General features: G+C 45.9%; 1 protein-coding gene across 1 annotated transcript in view; it reads left to right on the forward strand.

Annotated features, from left to right (window-relative positions):
- The first annotated feature begins 316 nt into the window (after positions 1-316).
- Positions 317-26,990, forward strand: part of LOC118769887 (protocadherin Fat 4-like) — an 86,021-nt gene continuing 59,347 nt past the window's right edge. Inside the window, exon 1 of the mRNA XM_036517273.1 lies at positions 317-5,422. Within this exon, the coding sequence (XP_036373166.1) occupies positions 317-5,422 (5,106 nt within the window). The remainder of the gene's footprint in view (positions 5,423-26,990) is intronic.

Below are 26,990 nucleotides of genomic sequence, written 5' to 3' on the forward strand. Positions count from 1 at the left end.
AGTCGCTCAAAGCATAGGGCAACTGTGACCGGAGTTGAATGAAGAAGTGAGGAATCTCTCTGCATTTGCCGACTGGTGATGCGTGGAACCAAGCTTGGGGGATTTAACGCTGCGTAAACAGGAAAACGAATAACTGCAAGAAAAGTTGGATATACTGTCGGGAAAGCGTTATCTGTTTCACCTGCAGCGCAGTACAGGAATGAACACTGTGATCCGTGACAAAATGAGAACCTCATTGCGCTTCGCTGCTCATTAATGTTGTCAAAGTTGATGCATTTTAGCCAGGCGCTTGGAAAGGTGGAAGGGGAACTTGAGCATGGCGCTTTCAGGTAGGGATCTGAACGGAGTTTCTTTTATTTTGTTGATGCTGTGGACTTCGTGGCATCACGCTGCATCCAGCCAAATTAGACAGGAGTTCGAGATTCAAGAGGAGCAGCCAGTGGGCACATACGTGGGTACGATAGAGACCAAACCTGGCTTCACATACCGATTCAGTGAGAATCACGAACTTTTTTCCATTAGTAGTACCACCGGTGTCATTTTCACAACGGCGGTGATTGACAGGGAGGTCTTGCAAAGTAGTATTATAAACGTTGTGGTGCTATCCAGTCAACCTACCTATCCCACCGAAGTCAGGATTGTAGTGCTGGATATAAATGATAACTCGCCCGTGTTTCCAGACGCGTCGATTGTTGTGTCTTTCAAAGAGGATGCTAGCAGCGGCAGGCAAGTGATACTAGACACGGCAACGGATGCCGACATTGGGAGTAACGGCGTGGATCACACTACCTACAGGATTGTGAACGGCAACGAGCAGGGAAAGTTTCGATTGGATATTACAGTTAACCCAAGCGGCGAGGGGGCATTCTTGCATCTCGTAACGACTGGAGGTTTTGACAGGGAACTCACTCCCTTTTACCAACTCTTGATTGAAGTCGAAGACAAAGGAGACCCCAAGCGATTCGGTTACTTGCAAGTAAATGTCACAATCCAGGATACAAATGACAACCCGCCCATTTTTGATAAAGACCATTATCAAACCAGCGTTTTTGAAGATGCGGTCATCGGTTCCAGCGTTTTGCAAATTACAGCCACAGATCAGGATGACGGGGTGAATGCGGATATCAGGTACTTTTTGGACGAGGGAACTCCTTTTCAAATTGATCCTAAAACAGGCACCATTACTATTAAAGAAACTTTGGATTATGAGAGTAAGAGAGAATATTCTTTAACTATTCATGCAGTGGACAATGGGGTGCCCTCTCTCTCAGGTAGGTCAGAGGCCACCATCAAGCTATTGGATGTGAATGACAATGACCCTGTAGTCAAGTTCAGGTATTTCCCCACAAGTTCAAAATTTGCTTCTGTTGATGAAAATGCTCAGGTAGGGACAGTGGTTGCCTTGTTGACTGTTTCAGACTCAGACTCGCCTTCAGCTAATGGAAACATTTCTGTCTCCATTCTGGGTGGCAATGAGCAGAGACACTTTGAGGTTCAAAAGTCCCCAGTTCCAAATCTGAGCCTCATCAAAGTGGCCAGCGTGTTGGACAGGGAGCGCATCTCCTCCTACAACCTGACGGTGTCTGTGTCCGACAACGGCAAGCCGGTGGCCCGCTCCTCATTCGCCAGCTTGGTTATTTTCGTGAATGACATCAACGACCACCCGCCGGTGTTCCAGGAGGCTCTCTACAGGGTGGATGTTGGAGAGGATGTCCCGAAAGGCAGCTATGTGAAAGGGGTTTCTGCGACAGATGGCGACTCTGGGCAGAACGCCAACCTGCGCTACTCCCTGGTGTCCGGAAACGCTTTGGGCTGGTTCGCCATCAGTGAAAACAGCGGGCTGGTCACCAGCGCTGCCCCACTGGACAGGGAAGTGGCGTCCGAGGTGGTGCTGAACATCAGCGCCAAAGACCAGGGGTTGCAGCCCAGGATTTCATACACCACATTGATCGTCAACATAACGGATGTGAATGACCAGGTCCCCACCTTCACTCGGAGCGCATATCATATCTCCCTAGCTGAGAACTCCCCACCAGGCAGCGAGCTGCTGGTGCTATCAGCCACTGACGAAGACCTGGGGCCCAATGGCAGCGTGCGGTTCTCTTTCGGCCCTGAGACTCCGCCCAGCGTGGCAGATCTCTTCCATCTAGATACAGCATCTGGCAGGCTGAGCACTGCTGCCGAGCTGGACCGGGAAACCCAGGAGATGTACCAGCTCTGGATCCAGGTGACGGATCTGGGCACCCCACCTCTCCGCTCGGCAGCGACAGTCAACGTGACGCTGAAGGACATCAATGACAACAGACCCGTCTTCTACCCGGTGCGGTATTTTGCTGATGTAGAGGAAAACGATCCGCCTGGCTCCTACGTCACCACCGTGTCCGCCACAGACCGAGACCTGGGGCGGAACGGCACTGTGAGGTACATCATCACAGCTGGGGACGTGTCCAAATTTCACGTGGGCAGCAGCACGGGCAGAATCACCACGCTGGTCTCGCTGGACCTGGAGGAGAGGGTAACCTACCAGCTACAGGTGGCTGCAGCCGATGGCACCGGCCTTCGGTCTCGCACCCCGGCCATAGTCACTGTCACAGTCGTGGACAGCCAGAACACCCCGCCCGCTTTCAGCCAAAGCATGTATAGCTTTGTCATATTTGAAAACATTGCGATTAACTCTGTGATTGGCACTGTGTCTGCCTCCGCCCCTGAACTGAATGGCAATATCACCTACCTGATCACATCTGGGGACCGGAGGGGGCTTTTTGCCATAAACGCAGCCACAGGTCAGATCACTGCGTTCGGTGGTATAGACAGAGAGGAACAGTCATTTTATCAACTCAAAGTTGTAGTAAGAGTTGGGGAGGCCACAGGGCAGGCCCTTGTAAATGTAACTGTAAAAGACCTAAATGATAATGCTCCTCGTTTTCCCCGTGCCACTGAATATGTTAGCGCAGTTGAAAGTTGGGGGGCTGACCACCATGTTTACCAAGCCAAAGCTGTAGACCCTGATGAGGGCACCAATGGTATGGTGCTGTACAGTCTCAAGCAGAACCCTAAAGGTCTCTTCCATATACATGAAAAGAATGGCCTTATTACTCTTACCCGGTCCCTGGAAACATCAACCAGCTCTTATCGAGTGGAGGTCCTGGCATCTGATATGGGGGTCCCTCAACGTTCTTCCATTCTGATTGTGACTGTTGGTGTGTATGATGTCAATGACAATGCGCCAACTTTCGATCAGCTCTCCTATGAGGTCACCATCCTAGAATCTGAACCCGTGAACAGCCGGTTCTTCCAAGTGCGAGCCACTGACAAGGACTCAGGCCTGAACGGTGACGTCACATATGACATTGTCGGGGGCAACCAGAGGGATTTTTTTGGCATTTTCCCGGACGGTCAGCTGTACATCAAAGCCGAACTGGACAGAGAGTTGCAGGAGAGGTATAATCTGCAGGTCGAGGCCAGGGATCGAGCCACGGAGCCTCTCAGTGCCACGGTCAACATCACCGTGATCCTGGCCGACGTGAACGACAACCGGCCTCTGTTCAACAGCACCAGTTATGTGTTCTACTTCGAAGAGGAGCAGGAAAGGGGGTCCAGGGTGGGGCGGGTGTTTGCCGAGGACAAGGACAGCGGATCCAATGGCGAGGTGAGGTATGCGCTCGAGGTGCCACAGGCGGACTTCGAGCTGGACGGCATCACTGGGGAGTTGACCAGCACCCTGCGGCTGGATAGGGAGTCTCTTATGAGGCAGAGGGGGGCAGCAGTGTTCACCTTTACTGTCGCATCCTCTGATCAGGGTGTCCCCAAGCCACTGAGGGACCAGGCGAAAGTGCAGGTGTACCTCCGAGACATCAACGACAACCCACCCCGCTTCGCCAGAGACGTTTACCAAGCCTCCGTCTCAGAGTCGGCCCAGAACGCCACACAGCTGTTGCGAGTGTCAGCCTCTGATGTCGATGAGAGCCAAAACGGAGTCGTCCGCTATTACATAAAGGAGGGCAATGAAGAAGGCAGGTTCTCCATTGATGCCAGCTCAGGTCAGGTGACCCTTGTAGGTGAACTTGACTACGAGGCGACATCCTCTTACTCTCTGAAAATTGTAGCAGTGGACTCAGGTGCAGTGCCCCTCTCCTCTTCTTGTATGCTGAGTGTGAGCATCCTGGATGAAAATGACAACTCCCCTTTCTTTCCCAAGTCGGCTCTGTCCATTGATGTCGTGGAGAACATGAGGCCCGGTGAGCTGGTGGCGTCGGTGACAGCCACAGACTCCGACTCCGGTGACAACGCAGAGATAACATACAGCATCACGGCCACCAACAACCACGGGACTTTCAGCATCAGTCCCAACACTGGGAGCATCTTTCTGGTCAAAAAGTTGGACTTTGAAACCCAGTCCGTCTATAAACTAAACATCACTGCAAAGGATAATGGGAGGCCTCAAAGGTCCTCATCAATCCCGGTGATTATTCACGTCCGAGACTTCAATGATAACCCCCCCAGTTTTGCCCCCGGGGATATTTTCAAGTCCATTACCGAAAACTTGCCCCTCGCTACCTCGATTACGACTGTCACCGCTCACGACATTGATGCAGACATCAATGGACAGCTGGAGTACTCCATCATCCAGCAGACGCCACGCGGGAACCACTTTGCCATAGACTCCGTCACCGGGGTGATATACACGAACAAAGATATCGACAGGGAGTTCTCCAACCTCTTCGAGCTGACAGTCAAAGCAACTGACCAGGCTGTCCCTGTGGAGTTCAGGCGCTTCGCCCTCAAAAACCTCACTGTCTGGGTGACGGATCAAAACGACAACGCTCCGGCATTCATCTCCCAGAACGCTATCATCGCCGAGTCCACTGTCGTCATTGGCTCCATCCTCACCACGGTGGTGGCCCTGGACCCGGACGAGGGCGCGAATGGGGAGGTGGAGTACGAGCTGCTTAAGGGGGACCCCGACACCTTCATAATGGACCGCTACAGTGGCGACATCAGACTGGCTTCCTCTCTGTCACCCTCGCGGCTGGTCTACAGCCTGACCGTGTCAGCCACTGACCACGGCCCAGACAGGAGGACCTCACGGACGGACCTGACCATCATTCTACAGGGTACGGATGGCCCCATTTTCTCCCAGCCCAAATACATCACCATCCTGAAGGAGGGCCAGCCCCCCGGGACCAACGTCATCTCTCTGGACGCGTCCAGCCCCAGAGGATCCAAGACCAAGGTGGAGTTTTACATTGTCTCAGTGCGGTCCAAGGGCAAGCCTGCGGGGCGGCTCTTCACCATCGGACGCTTCACTGGAGTGATCCAGACCGCTGCAGAGCTGGACCGGGAGCTGGGCTCCGACCTCTACCTGGTGGACGTGTACGCCATCGAACCTGAGTCCAGCCTCCCCCACACACAAAGGGCTGAGGTGAGTTGTGCCAGTTGATTTACTGTGGTTATTAAAGCTGGTGGTTGGGGGGGGGATGTCAGAATGCACGCGGGGGCAAAAGTGGAAGAGATTAAATCCCAAAAGACATTGAGTTCTGTATCATACCAAATGCCCTCCAGGCCGGTAGCATCTGACTTGATAATATTCCTTTTATTAATCTTGAGTGTTGCGCTGTATGAAAATAAGTGAGTTTGCATGTACTTGTGGGAGGCTGGTTTTTGGCAACCTGACTGTTGTTCCAGTTCTGAAAAAGTAAAGGCCGTGACCACGTCTGAGGCATTTGTCTGAGTATTTTAGGAAAGAGAAATGAGAACAGCATATCCTGTGCTTTACTGTAGTCCTGCTGTTTTTCAATTGAACGTCCCTGCTAGTCAGCATGAAAGCTTCAGGAAATGGCGAGGAACTCAAAGTGGTGGTCCTGATCTAGGTGGGCGAGAGTTACTGAGTTCAGTTTACTCAGCCAACACTGGCATAAGATTTTAATCCCGTAAATAAAAAGTCATTCAAGTAAATTTAATTGAAGTAAATTTATTTGTCCATTGTATGATGAGACATCAGTATCCTATGGAGGGAAAATAAAGAGTTTATGCTGGATCTGAGAATCAGACTGTGTTGATAAAGAGTGACAGACTAGTGGCCAAAGGTTAGCCACAAACAGGTGATGCAGTGAACTTATATTTGAGCTAATACTCTTTGATTCTTCTGCTAAATTAACAGCTGTGGGCATTTTAATAAAGACTACTTACTATTGACTGATTACTTCTTACTTGATTCTGTCAAAAGTGGCAAATAGAAGAAAACATTATTGAGTAAAGGAAAGAAAGAGCTGCTAATGGTTGATCCTCACTGTAATCTTCTTAATCAGGAAATGCAGGTTCAGGACCATTTCCTGGTTAAAGGTGAGATCTCTGTCCCCCTTATTTGCAGCTCATGTGCTGCCACTCAGAACTTTTCTGAATCCAGAACTGCAGAGAGGAGGTAACCATAATATAGAGTGACATCTGAACACTCAGTGAATATAATCTCTATTTGCCTGATTGTCTCTAAGTTCTGAATTGCTTAAAGCAGACACTTGCCATTCACGGTGGATAGTACCATGTACCCTCTTTCTGCTTTTTGTTTCTACTGTCCCATGTGGGCAGGGGCGTGTTCTCTGAAGTGGAACGTGGAAACTCAAAACCTGGTTTGGGTGCCTGAACCCTTGCATCAAATGAAAAACAAATGGGTCTCTAAATATGCATTTTGGACATTTCGACTGGAAGCTAAAATTTCATGTTATTATAGGCTTGATGTTCAGCGTCCCGAGTTTTTTCTTTTTTTCTGAGCACGAGCAAAATGACCTCACTGCTGCTTGCATCTAAAAAATGTGTTTTTTATTATTGCTGTGAAACTGGCTGACAGTTATTTTGTAAAGGTTTAAAGAGCAGGGGGGTGTAATAGGATGCTTGTGCATTTTCCATGAAAGCAATTGCCACATACTCAATCTAGAAAAAAATCTAAACTGAAACTCAGTGCCCTGATAGAGAATCATAGTCAAATGATTTTGGATTCTGGAGTCGTTTTGTGAAAGGTTTGCTCAATTGTGTAAACACTGAGACGTAATGAATGCGATCCTATAGCTTGCCACGGGGGGCTTGTTTAACGATCAGAGCTACAGTATCAGGGGAAAGAATAAGAACCATATTTTGGTATGTGTCCTAATTACAAACCAGATTTTTTTTTTTTGAGTTTCCAGTCCAGGATAATGTTTGGTTTAGTCAGAGATGACTTAAGCATACCGCGAGACCAAAAGTGCTTTTGGCTGTAATTGACTAAATGTTATAGCAGTTGCTTTAATTTGACACTCTGAAATGATTCGTCATGTTGGATGATGTTTCCTTCTCAGTTTGTATTAGTTTAAAGCATTCTTATTCGCTCAGGCATAAGGTGCTGTTAATCTCTTTGAGTTCAAGCAAAATGAATGGGCTCTTTGAGAAAAGGAGAGTTGTCCTACATCGTTATGGATAGAAAAGAAATTCCCAGATTTCTTTCATGTGAACATTGCGTTTCTATAATTTAAAGATTTTAAATTATCTGAAAATTCAATTCAGGCTAAGTGAAAACAGAAAACTTTCTCTGCTTTACAGCCATAAGGAACACTCTTTCTTTACCTCTGTTCCATTGATTGAGGAAAACAGTAGGAAAGTAGCAATTACCCAGCGTGACCCCTGGGATATCTTTGGAATGATAAAACACAAAGACATTTCCATTTAACTTGTGCTATCGGTGATTTCATCTTAACACTAAATCCTGAGAGTTTACTCTGGAAGGAAATTGATTTTGAAATGTTTTGAAAGCAGAACAGAGTCCCCCACCACCACTCCCCTCCCCTCATTGATTTCGAAGGGGATATGATTTTTTCATATTGTGAATTTTGGATTGCTGTTATGATCAGTTAACATAACTATGTTGTTGCCTCTGTCCTGTACGGTATCTATCTCTCTATCTACCTTTAACCTTTCGAAAAACCACATATCTTACACATTTTTCCCTTTGTTTTATGCTTGGTGACTATATGTTGTACAGGTTTTTTCATAGTGATTCATTCTTCAGATGACATGTTTCTTAGCCTGTGTTATTCAATGATAGAGTCAAGGATTGCACATGACCTTGTCCTCAAAAAAGGCTAAGGACATGGGAATGAAGTAGCTCTTCTCAGGCTCTGATATTGTTAGGCTGAGTGGAGTTTCCACCTTGTTGGGCCTTACAAAAGGGAGAGCAGATGGTCTGCCAGATTAGAGTGTCCTCTTACCGTTTGTTTTACTTGACACCGTCAGCTTCTCCCTGGACCTCGCGTCTGCCGAGGCAATGGCAAAGGCATCCAAATAAACAGGGAATTCTGGGATATTTGACCGGAGTTTCGTATTCTCAGCCAGCAGTTCGGTACATTGGGGAGAATAAAAAATTGTTGCCAGACACATGACATTTGAAAGGAAAAAAAAAAGAAAAAACTTTTTTTTTTTTTCTCAAAGGAGAGACATTGTTCCTGAACTTTTCCTTAACCCAAAAAATGTCCTGCTTATCCTGTTTTACAACATGACACGTCTTGTTTGAAGAAGATTTCATGCAGTCAGGGCGAGGAAGAGCTTCTATTTTCTCAGCCAACACTCCTCTGAGACTCTCTCTCTAGCCTTTTCCTGACTGCCCTAGACAAGCTGGTGTCAGGTATGCTGTGCTGACTTTTCTCAAGGGATACCGGATGACAGCATCATAAACAAAGCTAACTTGATGATGTAGCATAAAAAAGTGAATCCTGTGCAATGCAAAACCTCCATCGACAGATCAACAAGGTGTTTGGCTCAGCTTTCACTAGTTGAGACGGGGACATCAGAAGTTACTTCACGGGTAATAAATTTATTCCCTAATTTTGTGGAGCAGGACATGTTGGTTTAAATACCAGACACTGGGGTCTGTATGGCTGTGGGGGGTGTAGGGGGAATGGAGGGGATTTGGGACCTGCTCGCCCCCAATGTACATGGCCCTCCAGAGTCAGAGAGAAGACAGATCTGTAGCTCACAACCAGCATTGTTTCTGACTCTTAAAGCTTGCTAAACACCACGCCAAACACACACACACACACACACACACACACGCACTCTTTGAATCCTTTGTACATTGGAGCTCACACCCAAACACTCTGGGTCTCTGGGCATGACTCATGTTTGGCTATTTTGTGAATTGCAGGTTGTGAATCACTTGCTGTCACTGTTACACCATCTATGGCTGACAGATGTGCCGTAGCCTTGTCCCCATTAGCGGTGCAGTGTGGTGTGGTGTGGCGGATAAGGAGGCTCATCAGCATCGGCCTGGATGAGGGAATCCACAAAGCAATCAAGTAAAGTGACCACAATCGCTGTGTCTGGAGTCTGTGAGCGGGAAGCAACCTTGCTTGTTCGTAAGGAGTTCCCTTCTCCCACAGAGCATTGTGCAGTTTAGCATTGTTGCGCATTCGCATCTCGTTGGCGATGATGAGGCTCCAAGCTCGAACCCGAACCCTAGACCAGGTGTGGTGACAGCTGTCAGTGATTCTGTGATGGGTGTGTGTGTGTCGGGGGTATTGGGGGGGGGGCGCACATGGCAGTACTGGCATGAGTTGACGACTCTACAGCGGGTGGATACGGTTGGATGGAATTGCTGTTGATTATGAGTTTATGTTCTTGAGCCAATTCAGCCACCCAGTCTGTTGCAGTGCTCTCTGTCATCACTTGTCCATCTGTGAAACTCAAACACGGATCCTTTGCCTTGCTTCTATGCGTGGTCAAACATAACCAAAGTCTTTAAGGCATTGCTGGCTAGTTTGCACAGAATATCTTGCTAACATGTACATCATAAGCCAAGGAAGCATCACAGTGCCTAGCACTGAGAAAAGATTATTCACAGGATTTAGTGTCTACCTTTCCCTACGCCCCATCATTCAATGCATACTGGTAGGTCAGCATTAGAAGCCAACAATCTTTTATCTCCACCATCTTTAATATCAAAAAGTCTGTTTGTGCTTTTCTTTAAGACTAAGAATCCAGACTAGCTCACATTTGTTTTCCTTTATGAAGAAGATGAAACATCATCAATTTCGGCTTGAGCCACACACATGCTCCGAAGGCCTTGCCCAGAGTTTGTTTTAATTTCAGAGATACATGGCTCCGTGCTACAAATTTGATGGTCACGCCTCATTTGAGAGCTTTTTTTTTTTAACGTCTACTGAACACATGGCCAGAGCTCTGTGTTTGGGTTTCCAGCACGGCCTCGCCTCGGCAAGCGTCCGCTTCCGTTCCCCTGAAGAACACAAAGGGACGGCGAGAGCGAGGTGTCTCGCCGTCTCGGGAGGGGTGGGGGTGGGTGCAGGGGGAAAGGAAATTTAGATTTAATTTGCTTCAGTCTGAACTCAAAACATGAAAGCAAACAAACACCGCTAAAGTTGCGCGCCGCGCACAGCACTGAGGCAACGGCTCTTGCCAAAAAAAGAAGAGGTGGGGGGGGGGGGTTCCTTTGTTATAAAATGACTCTGGAATTGACATGTCGAAATGTTTACTGATCTCTATAAGCAAGCCCTTTGCTGTTGGTCAAACCATGCTGGCAAGGAAGGGACTGCATTGCTTCCGTTTTGCGCAGTGCTTGCAAGTGGGTGACAAGCACCAATTACCCATTTGGAATGATGCCAGGGTGGAGCACCTAGAGCAAAGGCATTAGCAGGTCAGTGGGCCAGGCCAGTTAAGTGCTTGCATAACAGATATGAGTCTCTACAATAGGGCTTGTGCATAACTTTATGAATTTAACCCATTCTTTTTAAAATACAAACTTCCCAATCAAGGTTTTGGGGGGGCATTTGCGCGCCGTGAGTCATTTCTTGGAAATGTGTCGGTGGGTCGTTAAGGTTTATTTTAATGACCCAGCTTCATAAACAGAAACGAGACTCCAGACACGGGGTTCGCCGATCATGCCACGACCCTCAGCACGTGTCTGTGTTTCAAAGCGGGGGTCGAAACATCGCTTCGGGTTTGCGCGGGAACATACGGATTCCATCAGCCACAATGGATCTATTATCCTGAACGCTGGTGGAAAAAAGGGACCTCGGTGTTGGGGGGCTCCGCTTCTTTGGGAGCTGCTAGAGAAGGTGAATGATTAAAGCAGCCTGGAGGTGGGGATTGGGGGCACACAGAGAGAGGATATAAAAATAGACACAGGATATCTACCTGTATATGAAGGGATATGGGGAGCTGCAGCCACTTCAATGTTCTTAAGCCCAGTCTCTGGCTTTTCCACATGCAAAAATGATGCTTTATCTTTGTAGGAGACACCCAATGAGAGGTGCACATTATCCATTTATGCTGCAGGATGCTGTTTACTGAAGTGATCCAGCTTAGTTACCTCACAGGCATGATGGCAGCAGGCCGCCTGGCCGGCAGACCTGCAGCCAATAGGTTAAAAGCCCAGTGCCTCATTCGCTAAGCCATCAGATGTTTTCAAAACACGGCCTCAGATTCTGTCCATAGACCACACACACATGCGCGCACGCATGCACGAGCACGCACGCGCACACACACACACACGGAAAAAACTGTTGTTAATTATTGAAAAAGTGACCATTTGTCCTGTGGGAATAATCCACAGGTTTCCAGCCAGGTGTGACCGAGTCCCCCGCTGTTTGTGTGCTTCCTGCTCATGATGCTGCATTCGCATTCAGTTTCCTGTGGTTAAACCTCATGCTTGGCATTTTACCGGGCTGTCAAATCCGGCTTTATCCCGTTAGCTTCAGCCGATGTTGCATGGAATTTTTGACTGACTTGCATACTTGTTTTGTAAGCTTTAGAGACACAGAGAATTAGAGAAAGAGGGACAGAGAGAGGGAGCAACAGAAAGAGAAAGACAGAACTGCAAAGAGAAGCCAGAAAATGCATTTTCAATCTTTCATGATTTTATATTTGCCTTTCTATATACTGTAAGTTGGCAGATCCCTTCTCCTCCTCATTATGTTTGGATTGGATTGGAACAGGTCGCTCATTACTGGTGGAAGCACCTCTGTGGCCGTGACGGAGCACAAAGCGGGGTCTTTTTTCGGGGACAGTTGTTCTGGCGGTGCTGTGGGCCAATCCATCTGTGGCAAGGAAGCAGAACTCAGGCAGGAAGGGTATCCCCCGCAGCAGACAGATAATTTAGGAGCGGTGGGAGCTTGGGGGGGGGGGGGGGGGGGGGGGGGGGGGTGGACGCTGTGTTGTGCGAGACTCCTGGCACAGACTGCAGTGCTGGGCCTGGAGACAGAGGTAGATAGGCCGGCACCAGCAAGAGGGAGAAGGAAAAAAAGAACATTTTATTGTTATCTTCCCTTATTTTATGAGTTTTCCATCCAGAGCGAAAGGAGTTCAATGAAGATTCCTGGCCACTGGATCTTAAAAAAGCACCCAGAGTTGCAATGCAGGGAAAGTGTATGGTTGGACATTTCAGACAAAATTGAAAAAAGGTGATGCCTTTGTCAGGATTTTCAATATGTATGCATTCCAGTCATTTTTAAATAAGCAATTCCATTACTTTTTTAATCCATATATTTTTATTATTTTGCAAGCCATCTTTTTAAGGGAGATCCTCCAGTTCCTCCAATGTAACACATTTTCAAATATTAACTTTTCCAAAAACTCAAGTACTTTAATTTCAATCCACAAGTAGCTGTACATGTTAAATGATAACAAGTAAACCACTGATTATTTTTTCTTATAACTGCCCACAGTGCTAGAGCCCTTTAAGATGAATAGCAACAGTTACTGGAATTGTACTGGCAACATTGGCAGGTATATTTTTCTGCTTTTGGGGGAAAAATGCAATGCGTGGTATGCTTTGAGGTAAATGCCGACATTGCAGTAAAACGACTTTTACTGCCTATTAGGAAATAGGTCAAACCACTGCAGTCAGACACTGTTAATCACAAAGACTACATGCTCCGCTTTCCTTCCTGTTTTTGCAAAGGAGTTCCGGTCATTATTTAAGCTGTCAGGTAATGAGAGAGTTCTGGTGAGGGATTTTTCAGTGGCAGGGACAGTATGTGTAGCTTGAGGTGGTCTCGGTGTTACACAGGATCTCTGACAGTAGGTCAGTGTGCTTTACTGCAGGGCTCCAGGGGTCATCCTCAGGGGACCTCTTTGACCTCGTGATGACAGGCTGTTGGACACGCTTCGGCGCTTCAGCGCACACACGGGACGCACCGTGACTCACCGAGCATCGTCACCCATCCTTTTCCCAATGTTTAAATCATCACTGACAGAAATGCAAACCAGATCTAACAGCTTGCTGTGAATTGATGACTTGCAGGTACCCAGACTTATCAAACCCCACTAGAGTTATTTAAAAAAAATATTCAGAAATGTAGGTTAATAGGAATTTTATGGAGCCAAAGTATCTGATAAAATAAGTAGTAATATTATCACCATAGATGTTCAAAGTCCACTTTTATTTAATCCTGGAACAAATAAATAACTCAATAAGCACAGTCCATGAGTGGCTCTTCAGTTTAAACACTGTAAGCAGGAGGGAAGTGTTTCAGGGCAAAGTTATGTATGCAGGCGCAATTAAAATTCATATCTGTCGCATCTGGATGCGGTTGCCGGAGGAGAACCAGATTGATTCGGATGGGGAACACATTGTTTTAATGACCAGAATCAAAACAACGCATCACTCACCGCGTTGTGACAAATTCTGTTTGAAAAAAAAGGGAGAAAATTCTGCATATTAGTTGGCCATTTTGGTTAGCACAGCATGTTTTTTTTTCCCCCTTCGGTTTTACTGTCTGATTTAAAACATCTGGATTAGCGATCAGGGGGGAAAGACATGCGGCGCAACGTGACCGGCGCTGCGAGCTGTGATTGGGGTACCTGGGCGCCCCGTCAGGGAAACCCGAGCTCTGTTGTCAGGCAAAACCTCACTCGCTCGCTTTAACCCCCAGCACCGCGATAGCTCTGGTAGCAATCGGAAAAGCTCCGCCATCTTTGTACCTGAACAAATCATACCCCCCCCATCCCGCTACCCGGGGGGAAGGAGGCGCGGCTCTGGATTCAATTTCTAACGTTAGCTGTGCGTTGTTTCTGTGTTCTCTGAGAAAAAAAAGCAGGGATGGAAACAGTGGCTCTGTGCATGGTGGCTGGCAGAGACAGATGCTGGAGTGTGTGTGTGTGTTGCTCTCGGGGGCAGCTGGTACACGCAGAAACGGGAAGGGTGTAAACTCGGACACCCCTCACCGGGATCCATGCAAGCTGTGCGACCTTTTCACCTCAAAAACTGTGCCCTTTACTCCTGGTAATAACTGTAGGTTTAGCTTATTGTTGCCTGGCCGTTTACGACCATGAGGTTCGTTGTTATGTGAATAGATGCCAGAGGCCTGATTCACCTGTCTGATTGTGCTGCTGTGTCCCCTAATGCATTGAAGTTGAGAGTTCAACACAGGTCTCTCAGAGAGACTTTCCTGGTGTTGTATGGGATACGTAACAGTTGTACAGTTGAGCAAAGTACTTTAATTCATCCAGTAAAGACCCCAGCTGTATAAATAGACAATATGTGTGGCTTAGGCTGTGTCAGTTGCCCTGGATAAGGGGGGTCTGCCAACAATAACAGTCGTTAAAAAGTATTGATACATTGACAGCAGCGGCGATGTGACGTGGCACCAAATGCATGGGCTCACACTTACCCAGAAACCAAAAACAGCGCTGTCCTCGCTGGAACATTTTAGGCATTAAGTCCAGTCCTTTCTTTTCCATTAATTGCCTCCAGAGTTTCAGGAAAGGACAGCGCAATGGATTTAGCAGTGCCTTCAGTTCTCATTGCGGGGACTTGTGGCATTGATTAATTAGGACTAACCAAATAGCTTTCATGTATCAGAAGCTGTGTAAATGATTGGATGTTTTTTCTTCCCGCTGGAAGCTTAATGGTCAGGGAATTGAAAACATCAAGCCTGGGAGTAACCACAGGCAAGACCATAGTTTAACTCAGAGGTTTTCGACCTTATTCTGGGAATCATGCGATTTTTGGCCCAGGGCTGTCACTCCAGCACCCCTATATGGCAACTGTATGCAACCTCTGCTTTACCATCATCTAGGCTTGTTCCCAATATCACCTACAATACAGTTCTTTGAAGTAACTCTTTTTGCTAACCTCTGTGTTAAGTGATGGAAAGTGGTTATGGAATGGTTATATTTGTTACTCACTAAAACACAAATTAAGCTATTTAACTGAAGTCCTTGAGCCATTGACTGGCTATCTATCCAAATTATGCTGCTTGTTTGTTCACAATTTAAATGTCTTGCCTGTGATGTCATATCCCCTTATTCCAGGAGCTGACCTTGCAGTTTTCCCCCCCCTGTGTGTTAAGTGTGTGTGTGTGCACAAATGCACGTGTGTTTATTCCCTCTAGAAAATCCAACTGTGAGGTGCTGTGTGACTGTAAATGGTGCTGTAGCGTATTAGATTTGATAAATGGATATGGAACAAAGGTTCTTGGCTTCATTTACACAGTGATCTTGGTACTTTAATGTTAGATAAAATGGCCATTGTCAACAGTTTGAACTTTTGCTGAAAATGGTAAAACACTCACTCACTTTTTAAGGTCACTCTGATGAGTTTAACTTTCAGGCATGAACTTTGAACCTTTGAGTTTAGGTCTCCTGCTGTTGATAGACAGGACTTGATGAAATTTGCTCATATTGGGAGTTACTGTCCCGGACAGCGTGTAATAATATGTCAGGGTGCTTTCAGTGATTAATAACATATATTCACTCGAGGAACATTGGTCGTTGACAGACCGAACTGTAGAGGCTTTCAGTTGAGTGATGCAACGTCCTGTCAGAGCATTCACACCATAAATCATTTATATTATTCTGTATTTGCCTCTTTTAAATTTGGCACCAGGTCAAACTGACAGTCAAGCCTCACTTTTCCCCAAAAGCGTGACTTTATTTTTTTCTGGGGCTCAAAGTTGCACAACCAGAACAAAATGTCATTATGGCTCTGAAGACTGAGCTTCCTCGAATAGGTGTGGCAGACAGAGACACACACACAACACACACACACACACACACACACACACAAAAACTATGCAAGTCACATTTAGGGTGCAATGCATATATGCACATGTAAAATGCATCTTTTCATATGGATAAGAAATTACTATAGACATGAGTCACTACATAAACAGGGAAAACCAGTGAATGAAATAGCTCTCGTTCACTCAACTTTCAGTTGTGGTATCTGACGCGTAACTGACAAGTACAGAGAGTCGTTATCTGTGATTTACAAACCCAGGACTGAATGACACAAAAAGACATAAGAAATAGGAGCAGAATATCCTTAGGGAAAACAAGCACTGAACTGACAGTAGAACTGGGAGAGAGCTCAGGTGTCACTGCCCATTCATCAGCATTACAAACATTAACCTTGCAGTCAGTATGTGCTGCGGTCAGAAAACCTCTTCGAGGACAGCGGAACATGACTACAAGTCTGAAATATGTATCTCAGTTTGAAAAGCTGAGGAATGAACTGGAGTTTGCATCAGAGGAAACAGCCGGGGGGTTTGCAGCCAGCGCGAGTGGGCTGGGTTATTTAGAGCGTCCAGTCACGGGAGAGCGAGAAAGTGGCCGCACGCGCAGAGAGCGAGGGGTGGGCGTGCCCGGCTCTAAGCCCTCCGCAGCCGCCGTCCAGCGGGCCCAGGTGGCCGCGGTAATGATGCGGACATTTTTCCCATCATGGCGCTCCGCGGGCCAGCTCGTAAAGCAGCGGTCGGTCTTTCCTCCCTTTGTCAGAGGAAGGGAGGCCTCCGCTGAGAGTCTGCACCGACTGCCGTCTCCGTGGAGACAAAAGGGTTATTCCCGTCCTGTACATGTTGTGATTTGATGACTAAAAAGCTATTGTTTTTTCTTTAACAGAATAGTGATTGATGTTACAGAATCATACAATTGTTTTGTCTCTTTTAGTGAACTAACGTCAATGCATATGTTAGTTCAATTAACTCCACTTTTTCCCTTAATTAATTGTTATTAGTAGTTGACTATGGCACAGCTGCTTTTGAAGGGATGTTTTTCACTGTTTTAACATACCAGATTGACAAATCCACACTGGAGTTGAAAATATATTAGCTCATACAGCTTTCTTGACTTAAAGTAAGAGCAGCTATTGATATATGTCTGTTTGATCAGGAATTTCATTGTTCATCCCACAGGTCAAGCACACACCATATTTATAGTCATGCTCTTGGACATTTCACACACCCCAGGTAAGCTGTACAATATATATCTGAGGGTGCAATATATATCTGTTTTACTGGTCATATGGAGCCAATCGAGGAACCACAGTTTGATCCTCTAGTTGTCAAATGACCTCGGATTTAGGTTTCATCCCAATGTTGCAGATGCGCTGCTGTTTAGAATTAGGGGCAACTTCTGTGCTGTATAAGATCCCAGTATTACAATCCCAGCATGCCCCTGGCTCACACAATGTTTGCCCACTGGCGTTATATGTTGAGCTTTGTTGTAGTATGAACTTTGTGCATTGTTTGTTGAGCACTACAGTTTTTGATACTGTTAGATAAATCACAGTGAAGCCAATTCACTTGTTTTTGAAGTTGCATGCAAGACATGTTTATTGGAAAAACAACTGTGCAGCATTACAAAGTGATGTTGAATGATTATGCAAATACCTATGTGACAGTTATAATTTAAAAAAGCCCCACAGAGACAGTGCGTACCCATGGTGTACTCCTCTTTAGTCCTTGCTCTCAGAATGTGTTTTCCATCGCACAAAATGTGTTATTCATAACCGAGCCCATCACTTAATTGCGACTCTTTTGGTTTCGCTTGCCCCAGCGCGTTTATCATTAGGTGTTGTTGTTTTCGTTGGTGCCCTCAGCCCGCCGTGGATGGATTGAATTGCCGTTCCAATTACTTTTAATGAAATCCGCCTTGAAGCACGGGACAGCTCTCCAGGCTTATGATCATCCCAGATCAGAGGCCCCTACTAATCCTCTGTGCTGGCACCAGCAGGCCGCCCCCAAAAAATGTCCTCCAAGGTCTTTTTTGTTCCCGCCTCACCACAAATGTGCGAGTGCTCCTCATCCTCGAGAATGGGCGAGTCTCTCTCTCCCTCTCTGTCTCTCTCTCCGGTGGCGAGGTTTTATTCTGCTGGAGGGGCTTCGCCGACCCGTCCGGAGCCAGTCCCGCAAATTCCGTCACACACAGGGCGCACACGCTCTTGTTTCGCGCATTAGCGGAATCGTGGTGGGTGGGGAGTCTTTTCAGACCATTACAGCTGTTAGCTGGAGAACACGCTCTGTCCCCTCAAGCAGTCTTTTCTGTTTTAAAATAAATGGCGATTTGAAAGGCTAAATGTGGCCTATAGGGCAAAACTAGCATAGTAGGTCATTTGTTGTTGGCTTTCAGAGTTTTAGCGAACATTGTATTATTAATTTGCTTAACAGATGCTGTCATTCAGATGCTGTTATTCACAGCTTACATGTCTTCCAATTATACAGCAGGATATCTACTGAAGCATATAAATGACCTTCCATAAAGGGTACCGTGACTGACAGTGGCCAATATGGGAATCAGCTGTTGGGTTACAGTCCCATTTTCTTAACTGCATGTCATGTACGCCAGGGAAAGATGATATATATTTATTCCTGAGTTTACAAAACAGGATGTTTCTGGAGATGATATGTATTTGTATTGTGGGATTCATGAGCTCTGTGTATGTTTATATAAAAATGGGCATTGTGATATTGTGTCATTGCTATTTATATGAAGATTGTGGGATTCTGTCATTGTGTTATTCCTATAGATATTGTGGTACTCTGTCATTATGTTATGACTTTAACTGCTCTGGGAGTGCATAAATGCATACAACAAACACAGTTGCTATGAAAGCAAACCCCAGCAAGGTCTCAAATGTTTGGTTTCAGCTGAAGTCTTGCAATTGTGGGGCATTTCCCTAACTGAGAGTAAGGGTTTTTTTGTAAACCACCAACAGGCTTCTGCAAATTAATTCTCTTAGCAGGTCATTAGGCTTTAAAGGCCTTTTTCAGCAAGTTAGCCCAAACATTGAAACTCTGTGTCCTTCGTTTCTGATTAGTGACACTTTAATAAAGTCATTTGAAGTTCGGAGGACTGAATTTTCCAGCTTTTCTTGTGTTTCTATGGTCACGGGGGAAGCAACCTGTCTTGAGGCCCACACTGTTGTCTTTTAAATGCAAATGCCTCAGAAGTGACTGTGATTGTGTTTGTTTGGCTGCGAAGCGGGCCGGAGGGATACACCGTTTTCCACCAAGGGCCTGCGCCATCGCCCTTTATTTCCGCCTTCGTGGTCTGACAGCCGTCGACTGAGCCAAACCGTTAGTGTGACGAAAGGTTGGCATATACCCTCTTTATCTGCCACAGAAGGTTTGGCAAAGTCCAAATGGAGAGAAAAAGCAGGGTCTCTCCTACACTTCATTTTAAACGTTTTTGCCGAGACATTCCCTGCATTTTTCTGTCTCCCGGGCAGCTGAGGGAAGAAAAAAGCCACGTTGAATCGGCCGTGAATCGAGTCACTTACGGCGAGCTCTCTATTGATGCTTTTTTTTATTGCCCTCGGCCACCGGGGTTGAGTGGCCATCCCGGCACGTGAGAAACCCCGTTTAAAAATGCTGGCTGCGTATGGGGGGGGTCGCCAGCTCGATTCTCATGGGAACCTGTACGGACGGCATTCCGGCATTCAGAGCACGGCGCTGACGGCGGATCGCAGGGGAGGGGAGCGCGCGGCGGCATTGTGCCGCACTTCGCCAAGGGAACCGGGCAGGAGACAAAGCCGTGAATGGGAACAGTAGCCTGTCTGTCCCGCTCCTGGCTGCCCTGCGACCTTGTCACACTGTTTTTTTTTATTTTTGGTGAAGTGCCACGGTATTGTTCTCCTTGCCCCGGTCAAGTGGGCTACAACAATATTTGCATCCCTGTCACTTCATGTTTATGGGTCTTTCTGTTTTAGTTTTACTGCCATGGCACATTGCCACGGTCAGTTGATGGCCGTGAACACCCCGAGCAGCCTCTTGCAGAAATGATGTTCACTGTAAGCGCTCATAGCGCTATATATTCAGTGTCCTTAGAGTACGGAGTGAACTCACGAAATCAGAGGAGATAAATGTTTCAGTGTGGTCGTCTACTATTGTTCGTGATGTCAGCGCAGTCATGAAATCATTAGGGATATCTACTTCAGCATGGTGATCTTGATGTTAGTGCTTTTATGCCCTCTTTCTGGTGGAATAAATATAGGCCAGATTGTTTCTAGATAAGGGAGTCCTGGAACAGGCCTGCTCTTGACTCATTCTCTGTGCTCTCAAAAGCGCTGGGGTGATGACTTTGCACGATCTGCTCTTCACACAGCATAATTCTTTCTGTCCAGGGGGAAAAAAACAGCAAGTGAAAAGTTCAGGGTAGCACGCTGTCCTGGACTTTGGCAGCTCAATTTCCGATGCTGCGTGTACAGAGCTGACCAGTCCGGCTCAGCAAAGGGAACGGCCCTCCCCTCCTAAGGAGCAATATTTTCCAGAAATAAAGTGATGTAGAGCTAGATATAGAAACAGATTCATGCAGGGCTGTTCATGGTCAGGAACAATAACCCTGGAAAAGCCGTAAGCAGGTTTGTTGTAGTTTCATTTCTTTTTCATTTTGAGGAAAGCCGGCATTGTTCTGTGCAGTGACATACACACTACCAACAGATTTTTGTGGTTCAGGACAGAAGCATGCTCTTTTTAAAGCCAGCAGAGCATTTCACTTTTCTACTAGTCTGTTTATTCAGTCAAGATTCCGGGCTTTACTGCAATCTATACCCTACCGTATGCACTTTGTCCTGAAGATGAACAGCAACACGAACAAGAAAAGACACGAACAAGAAAGCCAAGGTCGATGTGCATTGCTGTTAGATTAAATGCAGACTTCCCCCTCTTCCATTGGGCCTTTCAGCTGCGAGCTCTTTACAGTAACGCACAGTGCTGTCGCAGGGGTTCATGGGCTCCCGCCGCTTTGCGGGGACACAGAGGAGAAGTCATGTGCTGAACTTATTAAGAAGCCGACCGTGACCCGAGGTTAAACTCGCTAAGTTTCTTACCATGAGGGGAAAAATGCAGAATCAATCAAAGTTGTGCTCAGAGGTGTAGAGACTGCAGATCAGAAGGAGAGATGAAGGATGGGGTCTGCATTTACTTAAAAGAGTCCCCCTTCCACACACACACACACACACGCACACATGCAAACTACATGCTTGTGCAAAGCTACTGTACACACATGCATACAGTACAGTATGCACAGGCACATACACATCTGCTGAAACACACAGGAGTATGCACTCTCCCACCCACACACATGTGCAAGCACACGCATAGATGTACACACACATGCACGCACACATCTGCCAAAACACACACGCGCCATGCGCACAAAGCTGTTGTAATTTTTTCCCTTCAAAAATTAGGCATCTGATTTAGCCCACGGCTAAGCGGAGTTAATCTTCGACGCATCGCGTTAATTAAGGGTTTGATTTGATCCATTGGATTGTTGATTAATGTCCCAGAACACTGCGTATTTCCACGGATCAGGGTTTGATGAAGTCATGGTTTAAAAGTGACGTGATCGCAGTGCTCTTCACAGTTTTCACAAACTGAAAGGAAATGGATTTTCCTTGTTGTTTTTTTTTTTCCCACGCGATCCCCTCACCTCCTCGGGCTTTTGTCTCCTAAGCTCTTGATTGGAGTCAGGCGCGGCCGCGGCCCCAGCACAGGCTAGCACGGAGCCGAGACCGTGACGGCAACTCCGCTCAGGACCAATCAGATTAGCCACCTGCGAAGCGACGATGTCACATGGCGGGCCTCCATAGAAAACCCGCGAGTCTCGGACACCTCTCATTGTCCTGCCCCCTTGTCTCCCGCTGAGCAAGAAGGGATCACGGGTCTTTATCCAGCCTTTCAAAAGGCAAGGATCTGTGTCTGAGCCGGGTGGCTCTCAGAGTACGAGCTTATCCCCATGTCTGTGGCGGGAAGCAGCTCTTGTGCATGAACACCCCCAGACAGGATGTTGGTCTATCCCAGTGCCATTACCCACAGTCCATCACTTGTAATCATAAGTGGCAGGTAGTGAGGCAGTGAGTACCAGGTCTTTGGCATGGGTCGGCTGGGGATCGAACCAAAAACCTTCCGGGATTGGGGGAAATCTCAATGACTGAGTCAAATTCCTCTCGTGAGGTCTAATATTGATGAGTATGTGTTGAGTGCCATTCTCATGCAGTGGCATTTATGTGTCCTTAAACCCTTCCAAGCTCCTCTGTGTCCAACGTGCCCCATCTTAAAAAGAGATTATCGGTCCTCTCATTGAAATGAGAATGTCAGGGGGTGTAAACAGACATGTATTACCTGCAAAAAGTGTTACAGGTACCAGGACCATTTTCTGATCGTATGAAATCAGGTCCCATATATTGTCTTAATGTCATTCAGCTATTAAATTGTGATGAAATGATCATATTCATACACAGCCAATGCCTTCATCTAGGGGGAATTATATAGTTTATGTTTCACAAATGATCCATTTATACATATGGAGATTTATTGGAATAGCTCAGGGTTTCCCACGGATACAGCAGCAGTGATTGACAGTGAAATTGCACCTGTAACTGTCTTACAACAAGTCCAGTTACAACAACAACCACTCTGTTGTTGCACTGTCAGAAGGGTTCATTTTATCATCCAATCAGAGAAAAAAAGATGTGGGTTAAAGGAACACCTGACTTCTCCTCAAAGACCTGGTGTGTTTGCGAGGTCACAATCAATCACTGATGCCAAATAGAGTAAGAAACACCCATTCTGTGGGGAAACAAGAAATCTTGGGAGGGTAGGGTAACTAGACTTTGCCTGTGTGAAATCAGGCATCAGATTGTGATATCAGAGAGAAAAAAATCTAATTGTGGGAGATTTATTTTTACATATTGAGAGGAAATGTTCTAAAATGAGGGGTTTATTCTCTCACTTTTGGGGGAATTTTCATTATATCTCTGGCAACCCTGCACTCAGCACCGGTGTCTGGCATCTCTTAGCCACAGTCTCTGGGGTGCAACAGGTAACTCCAGCCATTTCCTCATGTTTAACTTGGCTAAAGCTGAGCAAATCTGTCTGTGTGTTTTAACCATCAGCTGCAACCTAGTGGTAATGTTTGTGACTTCATTCAAAAAAGATATTCCCATACAAGAAAATTATTACAAAAAAAGTGGTTGAATCTTTCGGACCTGGCCAGTGGTCAGCGGTTTACAGTGATAATTTAAATTGTTAATGTAAAAAAAAAATCAGAATAACCTCCTATTTGCCTCCAGGCAGTAAAAAATACAATGCAATAGAAAATGCATTTTAAGTAATGGAACAGGAACAGCCCTGGTGCCCAAAAAAAGACCTCTTAAATACTTACGAACATTCATATTTACCATTTCTGGTGACCAAATCATCATTAAACTTTTGAAAGACGATGAACCTAGGCTGATTTTTAAAATCAGCAGCAGAAGAATGAAAAGAAGAAGCAGGTCCATATTTGCCAAATGCCGCGTTACCGCCAGAGATATATTTCATACAAAAAAAGCATTTGTTCCCTGTCTGCGGTCATGCCCTGGTCACGTCTGTCAACGCAGTCTGTGAAATAACCATTCGCTTGTGGTTATTCGGGCTTCATAGCAAGGGCCCTGTTCTTAGTTCAATGAAACTTGGTGAGAAAGTAGCACAAGCCCCACCCCCGATCCTTGGACAGAGAGACAGTGATTTCAGAGGATCAAAGCTCTTAAGGAAGATGTTACAATGCATGCACAATCCCATCTTGGTGGTCCTTTGCAGTCATTGAGCCCAGTAAGTATGTTAGTGACCACATAAGCGTATCCCTGAAATATCACAATAATAAATAAATAACAAGTAATGGTTAAATGAGAATAAAAGGGAATGCCTGCTGCTACTGCACCCTGTCGATACCCCCCGTTTGTAGTCTACCTTTAAAAACAGATAACAGGAATGGGATTTGATGTGCAAATGTGAGTTTACATCAAGTGCTTTCTGCCTACGGTTGCTGTCATTTATTAACTGAAGTGGGAGTTTCCGGTCCATCTGAATATGAACATATTGATTTTCAGGCTTGCTGTAGAGTATGCAGGTGTCCATTTACCCTTGGGTTGTAGATCCTCTAGGAACTGAGGTTGACAGCCCTGATGGAGGAGCAGTGTACAGGAGAGAGGCCCCAGGAAAAGCCAGACTAATGATGGCTTCGGACTGAGAAAGTTGTCTTGTTTTTCCCCTCCACTCTCACCCATGGTTATGTCCGTGGAAAAGGGTGATTTTACAGACTGGGCCGACGGGCCCCCCTCAGGCAGACTGCCCCCACCCGTTGACAGAATGAGGAGGACAAATAAAGTCTAGACCTCCGAAAGGTGAGGCTCTGTGCTCTGCTGTTCTGTTTGCGGCCCAGTTAGTGGGGGGCACAGCTGGCCCCACCTGGTGTGTGTGTGTCTGTGTTTTTAGGAGCGGTCGGTTACTGACGCTGCTGTTGTTCGCTGGGTACCAAGGGGGTCGAGGAAGCCCTCCGGAACCCCGGCTTGTTAAATAGTGTGAATTAATGAAGTGCCGGAGCTGGGAACTTCCTACCCCAAAGCTGGAAAAAAGACCACTTCCTTAGCATTTCTATGGACCGCTGTTTCTTTTGGGCCCATCGGCATTCCTCCCCCTTTTATGCGAAGCAGCTTAATCCTCGGATTTAGCCAGCAAGGGGAGCGGCAACGGTAAGCAGTTTTAATAAGCAAAAAATAAAAAAAAGGGTTGGTGGAGTATGTTAATGCGAGCAGCGGCAATGGCTGAGGGCATGGAAGGGAGAGATGAAAGAGTTGCAGATAATTTTGAAAGTGCCAACCCTGCTACTCTATAAAAAGGTATAATGCACATAATGTAATGCTCTACTTTAAAGAAGAAGGGTCAAAAGTGTTGAGAAACTTAAGTGCAGTTTCTGTGATCACTAAGATGGGAAGTTGTACTGTTAATCGAATGTGTCCAAACAAGTCATGCATATTAGTGGACATCTATGCCCACTTGTTTATCTACATAGAGTTTTCAAATAGCTTTAAGTGTCCTGAAAAAAGTCTTAGTGTCAAATAAGGATTTGAGAAAATTATTTTGTTGTACATGCAATGCACAGCACAGGTAAATTGCCATTACAATGCTGAATTATAAATGCTTGATACATCCGAGTGAACTTTCTCATTGAACCAAAACAGGGGTCTTCTGAAGTGTAACACCATTTTTGCCTTTGGCAGCATGCTTCCCCTCTCATCCTCCACAGTGTGTTTTGACTTTAAAAGTCATAACACATTTGACACATTGATTTTAATGGTGTTCCCTAGCAGAATTGAAAACAGCAGAGTTCCCATGATGCTCTCTGGCAACTTTATTCTCTTAATTAGTAAAACTGTAAAGTCCTATACATTGCTTTGGAGGTTTTTTTTTTTTTTTAACTTTGCGCACTGTATGAAAAAAAAAATGTCTTCATGGTACCCAATTTATTGCAAAGCAGTAAAGTGTCAGAGCCTTTATAGAGTTATAAATGGGTGCGATGACTCTGAAATACTTCAGGGCTGACACAATACTATCAAAGCAGTGACCGTCGGTTCCAATTAAAGTGGCAAATCCGTCCATTTTCGAAACGGTTAATTTTATGACGCCAGCTACATGAACAATGCATAAATTGCGGGGGCATAAAAACGATGTCTGAAAACATTACAGCTTCCTACACAGCGATAACAGAAAGCTTATGTCGAAAAGTGATTTATTATCAATACGCTTATGCTGGCCCAATTGTAACTGTGTAATGAGCTGAGCTGGGCCTGTTTTTTTCAGAGCAAACGTATAATTTGGAAGCCATGAGGCGCCATTGTTCGTTCCTCTCTCTGTCGTCTCCATTGAGATTAATCACCTGTAACTTAGCATTTTCTCGGCTTAAGAGCATTGGCTTGGCAGCGTGCCACCCGAGCGCACACCACACCACCAGAGATAGCAGTGACCTCTCTGAGGTAATGCTGGCCTTCTGCTAGAATCTGAGCAGAATGTGATTACGCTCTCAATTCATCAGCTGTTTTTTTTTTTTTTTCTTCTTTTTTTTTTCCACTTCAAAAGCGCTGCCGAAATAGCTCTCGCATAAACTCGCAGCATGGCAACAGAAATCTTCACAGGGAAATAATGTCGGCTTTTTCACACAATGAAGTGCTGAAACTTATGGATTGTGTTTTTTTTTTTTTTTTTCCTACACAGACTTCACGTGTGAAGTTGTCATACATGGTCACCGGTCACATGGTCCAGTTAGCAGAAGCCTGAGATATAAACAGAGTTTGATAGAATCAAGGAGAAGATTTGAGTTTTCATCACTATACTGACATTGAAGGCCTGCATATACGTAAAGGACACAGATGCACTCCAGAGAGACATGAGAAATAACATTAATTACTTTTCATGTGTACAAGGATTCAGTTGAAAAATTGTAAAATATAGTTTTAGCTTGTAATGTTATCAGGGAGTCACTGGTATGAACCATCATATCAATCATATTGTTTTGCTGAGTCTGTTGATCAGTTCACTAGTCAGTGGTTGACAGCCCAAGGTCGCTCCACCAGTTGGGTTCAAGAAGGCTCACTCCGCTGCCATTTCTAATTTTTGACCTTTTGAGATCAGTTGTTCACACATATGACTAGTACAGTGCATACATTGCAGTTGTAACACTATTTGATGCCTACTGATATGTTATAGCCTCTGCATGGCAGCCTAACTACAAAGGCCAATTAACTGCAGGTGGCAACGATCTGGCTTGCGTTTACAGTGCTTAAAACAGCCTTATTGAGAACTGTTATAGGCTTATAAACGTAGCCAATTAGAAGCTGAAAGAGAGAAAAAAAAACTCCCCACACCCAATGAGAACTAATCGTTTTGTTTAGAAAGGCAATAGCCCCTCGGGTC

Source organism: Megalops cyprinoides, chromosome 22 (assembly GCF_013368585.1).
Source record: "Megalops cyprinoides isolate fMegCyp1 chromosome 22, fMegCyp1.pri, whole genome shotgun sequence".
Lineage (NCBI taxonomy): Eukaryota > Metazoa > Chordata > Actinopteri > Elopiformes > Megalopidae > Megalops > Megalops cyprinoides.